We start from the raw sequence: 16,713 nt of genomic DNA on the forward strand, positions 1-16,713 counted from the left end.
CCGACATATATGTTGCAATACGATCTACATCTGCAGGAGGTCCTCCACTTTTGGCAGAATTCATAACAAATTCTAGCACCATCGCCGCCATGAGTTTCAACCCCAGCAAACTTTATTTTTAACATTTTTGACGTTCGACTAGTATTGCCGTGGCAACGTTTCCACCAACGTCAACACTTTTTTTTTTTTTTGGAATGCGTTTTCGTAAGCTGAAAGTTTGGTAAATCCATGAGGACTCTCCGCCCGGCCGCCAGCATACATTTAGGCGTACGGTGCCGTTCCAAGTGTTTTGAATGGCAATATCGCTCGTCATTATCGCCGGGATATCGATGGCAACAATCTCGCTATTCAGTCCGTACTTTTCGCAGCCTGCATGGGCCCCCCACCTCGGTAGAACCCGAGCAGCTGTAGATCAATCTCACTCATCCCGTCTCCTCCGTACGGAGTACCTGGGTAGCCTCTCAGTATCCTTTCTGCGTACGGAGATGACATGGTGGCGCAGTCGTTCACGGGGGCAGCAGGCCCGGGTACTGCACGTTTGCTACTTGACGCGTCTTGCCCGTCCCCAACACGTGCATTCCATTGAAGCGGAAATCGTACGTTCACCTTTGGCTACCCAGACGGTGGGTTTCACGAAAAAGAAAAAGAAGAAAAAGTTGCGTCCTTCTTAAACGAGCCCAGCCCACAATGCCCAGCCAACATCGTGCCGGAGCAAAGAATGTGCCACCCAACAACGGCGTGCCAGTGAAATTACATGCACGGCAAAAAAACGCCTGATCGGTACAAATAGTACAAATACAAGCCAGGCGTCAACTGGTCAACTGTGCTGTCTGGTACCTGCATCTGGCCCACTGCGCATCCTCCTCACGGGGCATTCTGGTACCCTTGCTGGAGTCATTCGGTCCGCATAGAACAGGGGCGTGTGTACTCGGTAGCAGCGGAGGAGGGGAAAAGCAGGAGAAAAAGCAGGGGGTTTGCGAGACAATGCATGCAGAGTGGATTCTTGGGCCCAATTTCCTTTCGGGGGCATGACCGACATTGTTGTTGGTCGGAGATGCGTCTTGGTTGGCTGTCATGTTGTCCTTGGTCATGTCCCTGAAACAATTGTTCAATGCGCTCGAGTTTAATGAGAGGAAACATTGACTCGTAAAAAGAGACGTCGACATGAAAAGAATAAAGACGCTTTATTTGGTGTACACGTGTGAAAACGACACATGATAATCTAAAGCTATCTACCAAGTGCAAAATCAAAATGGGCCTTCCAATCCGGCTTGGTATCCGTGTAATCAAAGCAACACCCACAAACACACCTCATCTTCCTGTGTCGTCGCATCAGCTGCATCCGCCGCCTCGTTAAAGACACCCTACCCATTACATCTATCTGTTCGGCTAGGCAGCCGAATTAAAAATCCGCAGAAAGCTCAGAGAAATTCTCGCCGAAAGGGAACTTCCACATCAAAACCAAAAACCAGCGTTAAGTCTTCATAGCCAAGAGCCAAGTTGTGTGCCAGAAATGGTCTCTTTGTAAATAAATAAGAAAATTCGAGTCGAATTGTAAACATATGATGGTCTGCTCTCCGTGTACAGAGCGGTATATCCACTGTGCTTCATACTACATGCTGCATCTCATGACCAAGAAACTGTACATCCAGAATAGAAGAGTCAGGGTTTTTTTTTTTAAAAAAAAAAAATCAAAACGCTTGACCCTTTCGACGCATTTACAGGAACAGCTGGGCCACAGCAATGCCAGCACCCACCAGGAGAGAACCACCAATGGCGGCGGCACTGCGAGGAGCGGCGCCTGGGACGCCGGTGGTAGGGACGGTGGTGGGAGCAGAGCTGGAGGAACCCCTCGAAGTGGTGAGCGTGGCGCTGGCGGTGGAGTTGGAGGAAACCGAGGCAGAGCGGAAGGCAGTGGTGATGGTAGAGTTGGCCGAAGGCGAAGACGTATTGGCGGAATCGGGGGCCTCGGTGGTGGAAGGCTTGCTGGAGTCGGTCTCGGCCTGGGTAGAAGAAGCCTTGGAGCCAGATGCGGAAGCAGAAGCAGAGGCAGAGGCAGAGGCAGAGGCAGACGTAGACGCAGAGGCGGAAGCGGAGGAAGAAGGCTCACTGCTGCCCTCACCCTTGACGACCTTGATGCTCTGCCAGCTGCCTGACTTGTCGCCGTAGGTGTACTCCTTGATGCCACCGTTGGCGAAGCTGTCCTTGCCGGCGTAGTCGACGATGGAGATGCTCTTGTAATAGGCGTTGAAGGGGGCCTGCTTGAAGTCGGTGTAACCACCAGCCCACGTACGAGTGCCCTCGGGAGAGTCCTTGCCACCAGCGCACCAGGTTCCGAGCTTGATCTGCATGGGAGTCTGGGGGAACTGACCGCCGGTATTGCCAGCCTCGAGCACTCGGACGCTCTGGCCGTCAATCATCCAGTTGACCTGCTTGGAAGTCCACTCGACGGTGTACGTGTGGAAGGAGCCAGTGGGATTACCAACCGGGTGGTACCTGCCACGGTCGTACGTGCTAGTGTTACCCTTGCTGAAGTAGTTAGTCTGGACCTGGGCATTGTCGGAGCCGATGAATTCCCAATCGATCTTATAAGAACCTCATGTTAGCAACTTTACATGACGCAATAATCGACGCAATTTCCAACTCGGCAATGAACCGTACCTCATCGAGATCATCTGACTGCAAGACAGCCGAGGTAACAATGCCGGCTCCGGGAGCTGCCTGCATGACTACGTCGACACGGCCGAAGAAGATATACTTCCCAGTCTCGATGGTGGGAGCGTTGGTCTCAGTCTGGATGGTAAAGACGGCGCCATTATCCTTGTACGAAAGCTTGGTACCGTCAAGTTCCGAGAACGAAGAGCAAGCTCCCTTGGTGAAGTCGCAATCGGCCTTGCCGCCAAAGGCAGGGTCAGCAGGGCACACTGATATTTCGTCAGCACAACACTTCCAACTCAACATGGGATATAGCGGAACTGTCCAGAATCGACGTACCCTTCTCTAGTGGTTGACAACGAGTCGTAGTTTGACTTGTGACAACAGTTGCGAGAGCAAGGGTTGCAATAGTCAGAGATTTGGAGAACATGTTGACTGCGGATGGTGGTTGTCGTAGGATGGTGACAATTAGTATAAATACGGCAAGAGGCTCGATTTTTTTCGTGTGGGAAAGAACACGACGAGCGGGAAATGCCAAGGACAGTGTACAAAAGCGAGTGAGCTAGTTAGCGAAAGACGAGAAGGTAGATAAGAGAGAAGAATCACACGCCGAGTGCCAGTCAAAGAGGATCAGCTTTAGTGATATAAGGGACAGGAAAAACAAAGATTCGAGCAAGCGAGCACGAGGGCAGGCTGAGTGGTGCTTTATGCCTTCTGGAGGATGAGACTGCCTAGCCATCTGGGAACAATCTAGGAACCAATAACACCAACGGCATCTGGATCCGTCCATTCAACCTGGTTCATCATCAGCCAAGCCCTTCCACATGTCGTGGATCCCTGGCGTTTTGCTTCTCTCGGCAACGCCATGGCCAATCTGGGCCTGCGCCTGACAACATGGCCCTAGCGCCACTCTCAAGATATGAGACATTGACACGCCCAGAGGGCAGCCAAGCCCATCCTGGCATGACACTTGACACTCAATTGATGGCGTTTCTGGATCCGCCCCAGCCACCCCTGCCCATTTCTGGCCCCACGTTTTACGAAAGGGCAGGGTCACAAGGGGCCGGTCAGAGCCGCAAACTGGTAGCCAGCCTTACCGTCGCGGGCTCTGGAGATAATGCCTCTCGTGTTTATTTCGGGCAACAACCCATGCCAGCACAATGCTGGGTACGACCTACGACTACAAGCCGTAAATACGGACTATGAGGCCAGGGATGAAGTCACGACTTCATCCATCCTCCAAAGCCTGATGACTATCAGAGATGGTGAACGGGGCGTCGGCACGGCATGGGACGCGGCAAAAAATACTGGACGTCTCCTCAGTCTCCAGAGAACGAGGTCGGGCCCAGTCGATCAACATCGCTTACGTAGTCCACATTGTTGGAGGGAACTTGGGGGCCAGCGATGGGCAATCAACGGATATCAAACGGTGCGGGACGTTGAATAGAGACGGTGCGGACCGGTGGCGGAGTGGGGGCCACCGGCCATTGTTGTGCGCACCTTGGACTGACTTGGCAGGAGCAGACAGTGCCAGACAGTGCCGTTTCCGGCGCAACAGGGTCGCGACTTCCCTAGCGCTGCCCCTGGTTGACGCGGCCCTTTCCCTTGAATGGCCTCCCCCTCCTTCCCGTTGGAGTTTGGAACCAAGCACGCGGGTTGCAAAAAAGGCCGCACACCTGTGTGTGTGGTTGTGGGTGCGGGGTGTGCGGCCTTTTTTGTAACCCGCGTGCCAAGGAACCAAGGACCCTCCTCGCCCGACACGGTCGACCACCGCCCGCTTCATCTTACTCTGCAACTACTCCGGTATCCCTCCCTACTCCTTTTTCCAGCCGGGAACAGTCATCTGAGGACGATGAATCGCCAGCGCCAGTTCAGCCACAAGACACAACCCTGAGCCGACATCCAAGTTCGCCTGTCCATTGGCTAATAGCTAAAGAGTCTCAGATCATCTCAACGGGTACGACCATGATGTCAATCGCTCGGTGCAGCATGTGGTGACACCGAACACAATGATACCTCACATCTGGGGTAACGTGTCGAACAGTGACCCGCAGGCTGTCAACCGCTTCAGTGCGCACATCTGCACGGATCTTGTGCACCGTTGGTACATATGTAGTAGGACTCCGTCAATCGTCACTGAGGATGGATGCTGACGAACTGGCTGGCCACATTCTGAGCAGTGAGGGAATTGTCGTCGACACGGTGCTGACGGCTGAAACAGGAGCATTAACTAGTATGACATTTCGTCAGCCAGCCCCCAATGCATTGTCCACGTCCTGGGTTTCCATCTGTTTGACAACATCGACCACATCATCTTTTGGCGACGGCACTTGAACACCTCGTCGCGGACATAGAGCTCTGGAATTCGCAATTCCAGGTAGCCCAGTCGACATATATCCGCGTCGTGAGCCAAGACGTTAATATCTGCAGGGGCACAATGGCAAGCGCAGGCCACCACGCACACACCATACGAATTAATTGCCCACAACGCCAGCCAACCACTACGCGAGCACGCGCGGCACACCGGCATCTCACCACTTCCGTAGTACATCTGGTATGCAACGCACAGTGCTCCTAGTGGGTGCTCCTCGGGCAGATTCGTATTCAGGCTCCGGAGCATCGCTGGTGGGGCTGTGCTGAGAGGATCGATCAATTTCTCCATCATGTGGTTCAGTGGATTTTTTGTCTTCTTATTACGGAGTACCTAGTCCGTAATTCGTCTCCCTTTGTTCCTCCTTTCCGGCGACTGCCGCATTGGGCCAGCAATTGTGATGTCGACCTGACATTGTTTGAACAAAGGCGCAAAACCGGCCCCTACCGAGTCTAACGAAGTCGCAGCAGCTCGAAACTTGTTATTGTCGGTGGCGGTATACTCCATTTGAGATTCACGATGGTGCCTTGATGTGCGCAGCTGGCAAACTGGCTAGTCCTGTACTGGATGGGCTCTTTGCAGCCTTTTTCTCCGTCATGGCACACACATCGACAAGTCAAAGGTTGACCATGTTGCGCTAGTTGAGCCACATTATCGTCTGCCGCTCCGCTGTTCTAAATTTACCACAACGCACTTGTGCAGGGTCCAAAACCTTTTTGCCACACACAAAGTCGTCACTGTTCGACGGAGGAGCTGCGTACTGTAACGAGCCATTATTTCGTCACACCATGCTTGGTATGTCCATGACGTCTGAACGTGTGTGTGAGAGCGAAAAGGCAGCTATCGCGGAACGTGCCATGGTGTCTTACAACCTATTCTCACTATGCGGCAAGCCACCTGCTGGTACTAGCATGTGCTTACGGCCACAAAACTGCCTAGAAGGATGTGAGGGATTTATCATTGCACACTCCCACGGCTTCTCGAGTCTGCCAGGTCCTCTAGTAGATTTCACCATCAACACGTGTGAATCACTGTCTATAGCCTACGATAATCTTGGAGTTAGCTGAAAATGAGCAACAGCCAACATAATGTCGGTTGATATACTCGTCGTTTCGTGGTGCTTTGCCATAGTAAAGGCGAGATCATTACATACGCTGCTCACGAGGAATATCTTGCCATAATTTAAAGGAGATTGATGACGGTGTCATCAACAGTGTGAATCGTCGTACGCATATAACGTGACATCCATGCAACGCGGGTTGTATATGCAGAGAGTGGTAGCAACATCAAAGAGATGGTGCAGCTACCCGTACCCGAATCACTACACGCGGCTGTGTAACGATCAGTGCTTGGACCATTGGTGTCCATTTCGACGTCATTGCAGGATGTATTCCATTGTGGGAAGCCAAACGTTGCATCGCCAACTTTCGGATGTCGCCAGGCATCTGGAATACACTGCAATTTTTTTAGATATAGGCGTAGGGCAAGAGCATCCTACCGGACAAGGCGCCTGGCTACAAGCAATGTACTATGATGTATTATAGTACATTAGAATACGCCTAGATACTCGGCTGTCACATAGTATACTATGGTATTCTATAGCATAATAGGGTGTACTTGGCTATCTCGCGCTACGATTTAAAATACTAGTATAATTTGGAGACATGGCAGGGCGAGAATTATTGCTGGAGGCTCTGATGTAGTATAAGATCTATGCATAGCTCACATTGACATCTTGACGGCTCTTGGTGATTTGCGAAATGTGCTCCAAGTCTATACTCGCATCGTGACATACGGTGCGACACAACTCATGGTCGCCAATACATACCCAAAATGAGAGCTCTTCTGTCAGCTTGGGGAGATGACGCAGCTTCTTGGATACCTTTCATCTTCCATTGCCTCATGCCTCGCGGACAACGTATCAGAGCAGCAGGTCTTGGTGCCTAGTACTACTGCATAGTATCAAACGCCGCAGGGGTCAGATACGGCTACGCAAACTTGGAACTGGCATGCCTGACATAGTCCTCGGACAGCCAGCGGAAGCCTGCTGGAGGTCTTGTACTAATAATAGAGGATTCAAGTTCCCCAATATACTCCTGCCAACCCTCTCTCCGCATCTCGACCAAGTACGCGGTCCAGTCCCCAAAAAGCTGCAAAACTTCAGACGCGCCTCGAGGGAGGACACAGCCCACCACCACTTGCACAGCTTACACAAAGACGTGCGCAATATCTATTTCGACCGGGCGACATTCCGGCCTGCTTTCATCGGAGTGGCCCGTGCCTGTCGAGGGAATTTGTTTTCAGAGGGCGGCTGGCCATACTCGTGACCACATGTCGTCACTTCCACCACTATTCATTATTCCTCAACAAACGGGGTTTTGCATTTCTCTATCCGCCACATGACCAGGCTGCCCTCCGGACTGCTGCCCTCCATCTTGCCAGACAAAGACAATGGCTACCGCGAAGCACATGAGACATCTCCCCGCCGGCGGACCCGGGAACCTGCATCTTCTGGAATGCTCGGCTGACGAGTTCCGAAATGGCCGGCCCTCTGCGTCTGGCCGACTCTAGGTCGTCGTTGGGAGCAGCCATTCTCGGGCACACCTCAGACTCGACACTCCCGAGACGCCGCGCATTCTGCCTTTGAAAAGGGCCGCTCATGAGGCTTGCTTGCCCGACGTATTTGAGCTTCCCGGTGGGAAAGTCGAGGCAGATGATTTGACGATGGAGCACGAAGCACGCTCTTGCCCGCGAGGTGAAGGAAGAGACGGGCTTGGATGTCACCGGGATCGTCGCCGAGCTGGGCCCAGTGATTTATACGACAGAGAAAACCGTGGCGGACCACGATGGAGGACAAGGTATCGTCTGCAAAACTGCTACTCGGCCCAACTACGCGCTGTCGACTTCTGCTGGCACGGTGAAGCTCAGTGCCGAAGAGCACTCGGAGAGCCGCATCGGCCACCGAGGACGAGTTGTCTGGGCTGGACATTACAAGTGAGATGAGGGTGGTCATTGAGGAAGCATTCCGATACGTCACGAGCCTGTGACCGAGACAAGGGACATGGTTTGCTGTCGCGGCTTAGGGGCCGGTTTTTAAATGTGGCCATGGACAATATTAAAGTTGTTGAAAAAAAGGGCATCGGTGACGGGACTAAGTTTGCTGACACTTTATTCAAATGGTCTTCTCGCAAAGGGGCTCAAGCTAGTACCGGTTTAAATGTCTATCCTAACCAGCACGAGCATCTAATAAATTCTTGCAACTTCTATAGAATACTGACTGGCAACTTGGTCCTCGCGACAGCATCTGGTCATAATCCAGAGTACGCAGAGGTATAGGGTAGCTACATCCCCCACGTCTCCACCACCCAACCTCCATCACTGTCGTCACCGTTGTCGTCGTCACCTTGATCCTTCACAGCAATCCAAATCCCCTTTAACGCTCCCCAATCCGCCCACCATGCAGGGCTTCAACATGGGACGCTACGTCCCGCCGGACCTCGAGGGCACAACCTCAGCCAACAAAGTCCATAAAAAGCACGCCCTCGGCCAGCGCGCATCCAAACTCGCCTCCCACGGCATCCTCACGGTGCGCTTCGAAATGCCCTTCCCCGTCTGGTGCACCTCGTGCCCCCGGCCAACCATCATCGCCCAAGGCGTGCGCTTCAACGCCGAGAAGAAAAAAGTAGGCGCCTACTACACCTCTCCCATATGGAGCTTCCGCTTCCGCCACGCCGCGTGCGGCGGGACCATCGAGATGCGGACCGACCCCAAGAACACGGCCTACGTCGTCGTGGAGGGGGCCGCGAAGCGGGACACGGGCGAGGACAGGGGCCCCCGCGAGGGCGACGAGGCCCTGGCCATCATGACCGACCAGGAGCGCGAGGCCCTGCGCAAGAACGCCTTTGCGAGCCTGGAAAAGACCATCGAGGACAGGGAGAGGCTCAAGGCGGCCACCGAGAGGATCGACGGCCTGCTGGACGCCCAGGCAAAGTCCTGGGACGACCCGTACGCGCAGAACCAGAAGCTGAGGAGGGCGTTTCGCGCGGGCCGCAGGGAGAGGGAGCGAGAAGCCGAGCGGGCCGAGGCCCTGAAGGACAGGATGAGCCTGGGCATTGACCTTGTCCCTGCGACGGAGCACGACGCCCAGAGGGCTGCCTTGGTCGACTTTGGCCCGGGCGAGGATGGGCAGGCCGCGGAAAGGGCGCTGGCGAGGCCGCTATTCCAGACGGCCGGCAATGGCGACGGAACGAGCGGCTCCAAAGACAGGGCGCCGCTGCCCAGGGGCGGCAAGGACGCTGCGAGGCGTAAAAGCGACTTTGTCGCTGCCATCATGAACAATACGCGTTCGGCGAAGGATCCCTTCTTACAGGGCAAGGACGGCGTCAAGGCGGCGCGGATCCAAGGCGTCAAGAGGAAGAGGACCGACGACGAGGAAAAGAATGCGTCTGAAAAGGATACGAGGAGTGCTTCTGCATTGGTGGAGTATGATTCCGACTGATTTGTGCGTTTTTCGGGGCATGGCGTGGCGTTTACGGTTCTAGTTGGTAGAGCAATATACCCCCTCTTTTTGTGCTCTGCCGTTTTCATGTTTGGCAGATGGAATCGTCTACCCGTCACTGTGCATGACATGTTGCTCTGTTGGCGTGACACGTGGTTTTCTTTTGTGAATCGGGGAGAGATTGCGCCGTTGACGTTGTGCTTAATTTGTCTGGCTTGGACGTCCCGTGTTCCTGCTGACAGTCGGTGTTGTCATTCATCGTGAGGACTAGATTGGATATCGGATAGTACTGCTACTCCATGATATGGAACCTCACCTCCATGTTTATACAAGTATGTCTTCTGGCGGATGCTTGCGGTAAGAGGGCCTGGAGGCGGTGGGCTAGGGTGACCGTTAACGTTGTAGAATACAATAGGGCGAGGAGCGGCGGGCTATAGACCAAATTTTGTTTCCAAGGAGTATGGAGTTTGGGGTTGCAACCATTGAAGAGTCTAACTTGCACACACGCTCTTCTCCGAGACCCGTATCGAGTGCTTGGGGGATTCAGAAAAATTAACGATGACAATGATGATGATGAGCATTAGCAGGGTTGTGAAAGTGCTGATTCAAGATTGAAGAATAGACAGTACACATAGAGAAGCACCCTAAAATGAACATGCGTAAATTGAAGGTATCTAGCCTCCCCATAAGAATTTGCCAGCACCCAACCATCGCCATCTCTCAACCTGTCCAGCTCGGCGGCCGATCAGCAGCCTTCTTCCCCCAGTCCGACTCCGTGTTGCCCAGCGTCAGCTCCAGCGTCCAGCCCTCGGTAAAGAGCTCATGCCCAATCCACGACCTTGTCCAAGGCTCGCCATTCACCGTCGCCTTCTGGACATACACATTCTTGTATGCAGAGTCAAAGTTGAGGGCGCGGATCGTTGCTCTCTTCCCCGTCACGGGACTCCTGATGCTGACTTCCTCCAAGAACGGGGCGTTGATGAGGTACACGTTCTGGCCGGCTACAGGGAACAGCCCCATGACGGAGAAGAACAAGAAGGAACCCATGGCTCCGGAATCGTCGTTGCCCGGAAGCCCGCCGTTGGTGTTGTTGAACGACGACGGGATGTATTGGTGAGCCCTTTTCGCAGACAGGCCGGGGCGACCGGCGTAGTGGTAGAGGAAAACTGTGAGGAAGACGGGCTCGTTGGAAATATCCGCCAAGCCGCTCTCGTGGAAAAAGTCGAGGCGCGAGATGAACGCATCGTCGCCGCTGACCAGTGAGATGAGAGAGGAGGTGGCGTGAGGAACGTAGCTGGAGACACGATATTGTTACTTTCTAGGATTTCCTCTTGTAGCATGGCCCCCCCGCAACTTACAACAGATACTGCCAGATACTGGCCTCAAACGTCTCACTTGGGTTTGACGTCAGTGAGCAGAAGCTACCAAGAGCTGAACAAGCTACTGGGTCCTGAAATCCCCACGTGCCATTCATGTATTTGGGCTGGAAGAAGCCTTTGAACCCGCTGTCTTTGCCTTTGATGACGGAGGTTTGGTCCTCCTTCCACAGGTTCTGCCAGTTCATGCTGCGGCGCATATACTTTTCCCGCATGTCATGTTTGCCTAATCCTCCCGCAAGCGTAGCCAAGCAAAAGTCGTTGTACGAATACTCAAGAGTGCGTGACACGCTTCGGGAGTTGGTCCCAAAGCCCAGAGGGTCGAAATCCAGGTACGGGATGTACCCATACTTGCGCCAGCTCTGCAGGCCGCCGCGTCCGTGGTACGACCACTCCAAGGGCTCATCCTCCGCATCGGTAACAATGGCCTCGAGGGCGAGCTCCCAGTCAAGGGCACTGCTGAGGTTCTTGGCATAGGCGTCTACGAGAACGACGTCGGCATTGGAACCCCCCTGAGTCCACCCCTTGCACATGGACATGTGGCAGTCAGGCAGCCATCCCTCGTGCTTGTACATATCCAACAAGGACTGAACCATTTGGGTTTGCGCAGTTGGGTCCAGGATTGTGAGGAGGGGGTGCTGAGCTCGGAAGCTGTCCCAAATGCTGTACAAATCGTCCAGTTAGTTTGTCAAGGAAATAGCTTGCCAAGCTCAGTGCCGGTCAACTCAAAGAGTCAGCCACTTACCAGTAGAATGAATCAAAGTAAGGCCTCCCGGTATCCCAGTAAGGATTCTCGCCGCTATAGTTCTGGGGACTAATAAAACTCCGATAGGCACCGCTCCAGAAGCTCGTCAACAGATTCTTGTCCGCCCCGCCGGCCTTGACAGATATCGGGCTTAACTTCTCTCGCCATGCATCCTTGGCAGTCTTTACGAGAAGGTCAAAATCTTTGAGAGGATTCGGAATCTCCCTTTCTGCATTGCCGCACGCCTGCTCCGAGCTTTTGAAGCTGAGACCAACTCTTGCTGTAACTGTGTTGTCGGGCCCGGGGCTGAATCTAGCAAAGCCACCGCCCTCCAGGTAGAAGAGGTTGAAACCACGGGTGACGTAAATTTGTTTTGGCTCTGTTCCCGCCCTGTTGTTGACCCATACGCCCGTGTCGTGTATCTCTGCCCCGGCGAAATCCACGCAGAAGTGAAGCTGGTACGAGCCGGCACCAAAGCTCGGCAAGAAGGTGCCGTTTCCAACCATTCGACCAGATTTCTCGTCCACGAGGATACTAGCATTCTGCCGGCTCTGCCACAGGTCCGTGAGGTCGAGCAGGATTAACGGGTGGTTCCCCTCTGACCTTGGAAACGTGAATTTCATCAGACTGGCATGTTCGCTGACAGTCATGTTCACTTGGACACCAGACGCAAGCTCGATGGCAAACAGTCCTGGTTCGGCAACAACCGAGCTCGCCCTGTAGTGAACTTTGCGATCTCCAATGCGAAACTGGCAATTGTTTAGCTCATCAGAAGGGCAGACCTGTGGAAACAGTGGGAAATTGCCAAGACTTGGATTCCCTCCCGTCCCCTAAGGGGAAAACAAAGTCGAGTTAGTCCTTTGCCAAAAGCCTTGAGGGGAAAGGCGAGGAGCAAATGGGCGGAGATGTGCTTTACTGAATCGTGAATAGAAGAAATGCCCGTAACATTGGACATGTCCATGGCAAACCCGCCGGTATTCTGGCCGTCTACATCGGCGACGACCTTGGCCAACCCGTACGGCAGAGTTGCTCCGGCAAATACGTTGCCCCCGTTTGTTGTACCGATCAGTGGGTTGACGTAAGTTAGAGGGTCAAATTGTGTCGCTAGGGACGCGAGAAGCCAGGGCAGCAGTAGAAACTGCAGCAGATTGAGGCTGGGATTTCGCATGACGATGCTCAGTGCCCGTGCAATGACGGCGTGCTCCAAGTACCTGTGACGAGCTGCGGTATGGAGACGATGGCAAGGCGACGATGCTCCGTTGGTCGTTTGCTAGGAAGCCAAAAAGAGGAGTGTCGAAGTATTGGAACGCGTCCAGCGTGGTGTGACTCTGATTGATCGGCGAGCTGTGGCCATTGCAGAAATCGTGCCCAATCCGCAACTTACATGGTCCAACAACGCGGGGGAGCAATGTCCGGGGTAACATCAAATGAAGCGTATCATCATAGATGTCGGCGCTTTAGCCCACAAGTCGACCTCTGTCACCAACATTGGCTTAGCTGCGCACCGTCACCCACGCGCATAACCGGGCGGTATGCTTTGGGTTTTCCCCTCACGAACCGTCCATTGTAGTAACCCTTTGTGCAGAGCTTCGGGCCAGCGAGCCCAGTAGCGACCTTGTTTCCCGATCAGTCTTGGCAGAAGTTCGTCATTGTGAGACCTTGATCAAGCGATAACCGTGTCGTTGCTGACTTGCAGGGTATTGCCGGGCCTGATGGCCAGAACCGAGTCGTGATGGATCAATTGATTCCCCCGCTGACCCCCACCCCAATCTCTGGCGGACCGTCTGTGTTCGGGCCCGCGGGGCGACCAGGGTGCCATGTACACCCAATGTCAGATGCTGCCATTGATATTAGCCAATGGCATTTCAACATCACATTACTCCGTAGACACACTCTGCTCTCTCATCTTGCACAAGCCGACAGGACAACGGAACGCGAGGGTCCACAGTTGCAAGTTCAATGAAATGTATTTTCATCAATCATGGGTACTGGTACTATTATCGCCTTCTCATTTTAGATGGGCCCAATGCTAATTCAATCCGCCCGCGCGCGTTGCTGTGTATCAATATTCCTGTAAGCAGCCGACGACAATCCACTCTATTAACCTTTGTGATAAGTCAGAACCAAATCCACTCCACTCATTCAAGTAATGTCAGAAAGTGAATAAAAGAAAACGGGGTTGTGTGTTTCATCCAATGGCGGCAGTAAGGTGCCCGCTCCCTTGCTCTTTCGCTCTCTCTCGGCAGCATTGTGCTGAGGTCATTTGCTGAATTCTCCATTTTCCTGCAATGTCCCAATCAGTGGCTCGAGCAGTCTGGGAAGCGCCTCTGCCGCATCTTGTCCGAAAGCGAAATCTCCCGGCTGTATCTTGTACAGCTCAGACTCCTCCTCGGCATCGATGTTGATGGTACAGATTCGAGCCCCTTGCAACTGTGCTTCCGAGATATATCCGGCCGCGGGATACACTTGTGCGGATGTGCCTATAACGAGCATCAAGTCCTAACATAACGTGTAAGCCACCTTCTATTAACAGCGGTTTTGCTTTGCAGCTAGCCCCTGGCCCACTGCTCACTGTGCCAGCCAAAGCAGGGTAGTGCTGACGCGTACAATCTTATCCTTTGTGATCCATTCATCGATATGGTCAAGCATATTCTCATCAAGCTCCTCGCCAAACCAGACCACACCAGGTCGTTGAATGCCCGTTTGGCACTTGGGACATTTGGGCAGCTCCTCTTCGGGAACGTGCTTGATTCGGTGGTACGGGTCCAAGAGAGGGAGTGACTCCCCAGGGGGAGGATCCTCCGAGGCAGCCTTTAAAGATGGGCAGAATGGGTCGTCAAAGTTGTCCCGCTGAATCCAACCGCAGCCTTCTGTCGTGCATTTTATATCGAACAAGGAGCCGTGCAGCGTGCACAGTTGCTCAGGTGGATGGTTTGCTCGTTGAGACAGGTCTACAGATAGCGACCAAGGCGCAAATGGCCTTGCATTAGTCCAACCACGAAACATCTTGGAGGTACTCAACTGACCCCAAAGAGCGGGTGCCCACTCCCTTTCCAAGTATGGGCGGTTGAAGAACTCACTGTCAACATTTTGTGTTAAACACAAGAAATCCGGATTCTTCTTGGCCAAGGCCGCCAGAGCTTGATGGCCAGGGTTTGGCTTGGCTTGCAAGGCCAGGTGTCGTCGATAACCATAGAATAACCACACAAGACCCGGATCCGTCGTAAAGGCCCTCATCGTAGCTAGCTTTGTAGCCGAGTGCATCCTCCAGAGACCTCCGGCTCCACGGAAAGTTGGGAGACCAGACGAGGCACTCAAGCCAGCGCCGCAGAGGGCCAGGATGCGACGGCTGGAACGAAGGACCTCATGGAAGGTCTCTACGTCGTTGTGGGGAGGCATCGAATCCGGTCCGACAGATGAATAAATATATATGTGTATGTAATATAAAATAAAAAATGAGAAGAGAAGAAAAAGAAAAGAGATGAATCTACGTATGAATATTCCTGTCTTGGCAACTAGTTGACCGAGCGGGTGTGGTACGTGGTGAGTGGCCACTGCCGGTACCGGCTGGGGTAGCCCGGAAGCTGCCAGTGCTAAGAGGCGATCACGATCAAGATCAAGGCGAGCTGTGGTGGGGTGAGGATGAGCAACACTCTGCTATCCTAAACGGGAGAGCGAATTGTCTGTCATAGGCCGGCCAGGCTGTAGCGCGAGGACGCATCGATGAGACAGGACTGCGAAGAAGAAGGGTTGGTGTGAGATTTGCATGGAGAGAAAAAGAAAGAGGCTGTGTGAGGCGAAAGTACGAGGAGGTTGCGAAAAAAAAAAGGACACACACGCCGATGCTGCTGATTTTAGAAGAACATTGAATCCGGACCAACTGGGACCAGACTGCTTCAGGTGAGCAAGCACTTTGCACTTCGGGGCTTTACCAAAGCGGTGCCCAGGCACCTAGGCAGCTACTCGGGGCGACCTCACGCGGTACCTCCAAATATCGTGCGGGATGCTCAGTGGCACAGGTGCCTGGGCGCCAGCAACAGGTACCCCCTACTCCAGACTTCCGCACTCGGACTGTGGGGATAACCACCTACCTGGGCACCTGTGCAGCAAGCAGGCTTGGGGTGTCCCGCCCCGGGACGCTTCTGCACACTGGTGGCAGCCTCACATGTGCTAGCCTACCTCGGTAGGTACCTTCTAGGGTACCTAGTAGTAAACTAACGAGAGACTTTTGCAGCGACCAAGCCGTCCAACATGGACCGAGTACCCAGAGACGAGCCAGCATCAGAGATATACTTGCTCATCAACCAGCATGCAGTGGCAATATGACAAAGTACCGAGTACAGCATATTTATTGCAGGATACTGCGCTGTTGGCAGTCACCGCCATTCCGTGTGTCGCCGCCACCATCTGCCATCCAAGCACAAGCAAAGTAGTACCAGAAATGTCGCTGATGATGATAACATTGCCACAGGCGCTTTAACTATTACTAGTATCAGCACTGTCGAGTCTGGAACTGCAGCCCTCCCACTTCTCAATTTACCCATGCAATCAGGCAGCACGTAGCTAACCAGGACGCTTGTATGTAAGTGTTTGATTCTGATTCACATCGCCGTCTTCAGCATCCGGAGCCACCGTCCGCTCTCCACAACGCCAATCAACCGCACTCTTGACGTTCAACGCAAGACTCGATGTTGGGTTAGCGCCGTTTTCAGAGCGATAGACAGAGTTCAGATGAGCAGTGTCCTGACCCTGGCCCTGGTTGGAGCAATGTCGTGCCTTAGTGCCTTCTGCGCCTCTATGCGCCTCTGGGCCCCGAGCCAGCCTCTCTGCCAGAGACGCCGGGCGAGGCAACAAAGGCTCCATGTGCTCCTCGAACACGAAGCTGCGCCCCAGGTCGCACACAGCTTGCCCAGAGTTTATTCGTGTCGGATGATGAAGACGGGATGGTGAGTGCCGGTTTCTGTGGTCTGAACCATGCAAATACCGTCCACCACACCCCCAAATGATGCTTCGTCATTGCTGGAGCCAACCCGCATCAATCCCTGCACGATTTGCACCAACAATGTTT

At 53.6% G+C, this 16,713-nt stretch overlaps 5 protein-coding genes across 5 annotated transcripts; 1 reads left to right on the plus strand and 4 right to left on the minus strand.

The window, feature by feature from the left end:
- Nucleotides 1-1,165: 1,165 nt before the first annotated feature.
- CRH1_1 (transglycosylase) lies at nt 1,166-3,391 on the minus strand. The gene is made up of 3 exons (XM_007810894.2): nt 2,995-3,391; nt 2,662-2,924; nt 1,166-2,585 (listed from the first exon to the last, which is right to left on the minus strand). The coding sequence occupies exons 1-3, from the start codon at nt 3,083-3,085 to the stop codon at nt 1,719-1,721; spliced, it is 1,221 nt and encodes a 406-aa protein (XP_007809085.2). The 5' UTR covers nt 3,086-3,391; the 3' UTR covers nt 1,166-1,718.
- A 4,240-nt stretch (nt 3,392-7,631) lies between these two features.
- On the minus strand, nt 7,632-8,039 carry J3458_000438 (uncharacterized protein; the record flags this gene model as incomplete). The annotated part of the gene is made up of 1 exon (XM_066116134.1): nt 7,632-8,039. One exon carries the CDS (start codon nt 8,037-8,039, stop codon nt 7,632-7,634), a length of 408 nt encoding a protein of 135 aa, XP_065978016.1.
- Nucleotides 8,040-8,483: 444 nt separating this feature from the next.
- Nucleotides 8,484-9,524, plus strand: saf4 (the record flags this gene model as incomplete). The annotated part of the gene is made up of 1 exon (XM_007810893.2): nt 8,484-9,524. The coding sequence occupies one exon, from the start codon at nt 8,484-8,486 to the stop codon at nt 9,522-9,524; it is 1,041 nt and encodes a 346-aa protein (XP_007809084.2).
- Nucleotides 9,525-10,244: 720 nt separating this feature from the next.
- Nucleotides 10,245-12,813, minus strand: J3458_000440 (uncharacterized protein; the record flags this gene model as incomplete). The annotated part of the gene is made up of 4 exons (XM_066116135.1): nt 10,245-10,818; nt 10,883-11,563; nt 11,646-12,475; nt 12,562-12,813. 4 exons carry the CDS (start codon nt 12,811-12,813, stop codon nt 10,245-10,247), a joined length of 2,337 nt encoding a protein of 778 aa, XP_065978017.1.
- A 783-nt stretch (nt 12,814-13,596) lies between these two features.
- Nucleotides 13,597-15,484, minus strand: J3458_000441 (uncharacterized protein). The gene is made up of 3 exons (XM_066116136.1): nt 14,726-15,484; nt 14,253-14,596; nt 13,597-14,144 (listed from the first exon to the last, which is right to left on the minus strand). Exons 1-3 carry the CDS (start codon nt 15,042-15,044, stop codon nt 13,905-13,907), a joined length of 903 nt encoding a protein of 300 aa, XP_065978018.1. The 5' UTR covers nt 15,045-15,484; the 3' UTR covers nt 13,597-13,904.
- Between the last annotated feature and the right edge of the window lie 1,229 nt (nt 15,485-16,713).

This window comes from Metarhizium acridum (assembly GCF_019434415.1).
Source record: "Metarhizium acridum strain ARSEF 324 chromosome Unknown scaffold_1, whole genome shotgun sequence".
Lineage (NCBI taxonomy): Eukaryota > Fungi > Ascomycota > Sordariomycetes > Hypocreales > Clavicipitaceae > Metarhizium > Metarhizium acridum.

Excerpts from the sequence above, each read along its gene's own strand:
- CRH1_1 (XM_007810894.2), bottom strand. The coding sequence starts at position 3,085 with ATGTTCTCCAAATCTCTGACTATTGCAACCCTTGCTCTCGCAACTGTT. Across the intron at positions 2,925-2,994 it reads TTGTCAACCACTAGAGAAGG|TGTGCCCTGCTGACCCTGCC; the intron begins GTACGTCGATTC and ends ACGAAATATCAG. Across the intron at positions 2,586-2,661 it reads AGTCAGATGATCTCGATGAG|ATCGATTGGGAATTCATCGG; the intron begins GTACGGTTCATT and ends GGTTCTTATAAG.
- J3458_000441 (XM_066116136.1), bottom strand. The coding sequence starts at position 15,044 with ATGCCTCCCCACAACGACGTAGAGACCTTCCATGAGGTCCTTCGTTCC. Across the intron at positions 14,597-14,725 it reads TTTAACACAAAATGTTGACA|ACCTGTCTCAACGAGCAAAC; the intron begins GTGAGTTCTTCA and ends CGCTATCTGTAG. Across the intron at positions 14,145-14,252 it reads GGATCACAAAGGATAAGATT|GACTTGATGCTCGTTATAGG; the intron begins GTACGCGTCAGC and ends ACGTTATGTTAG.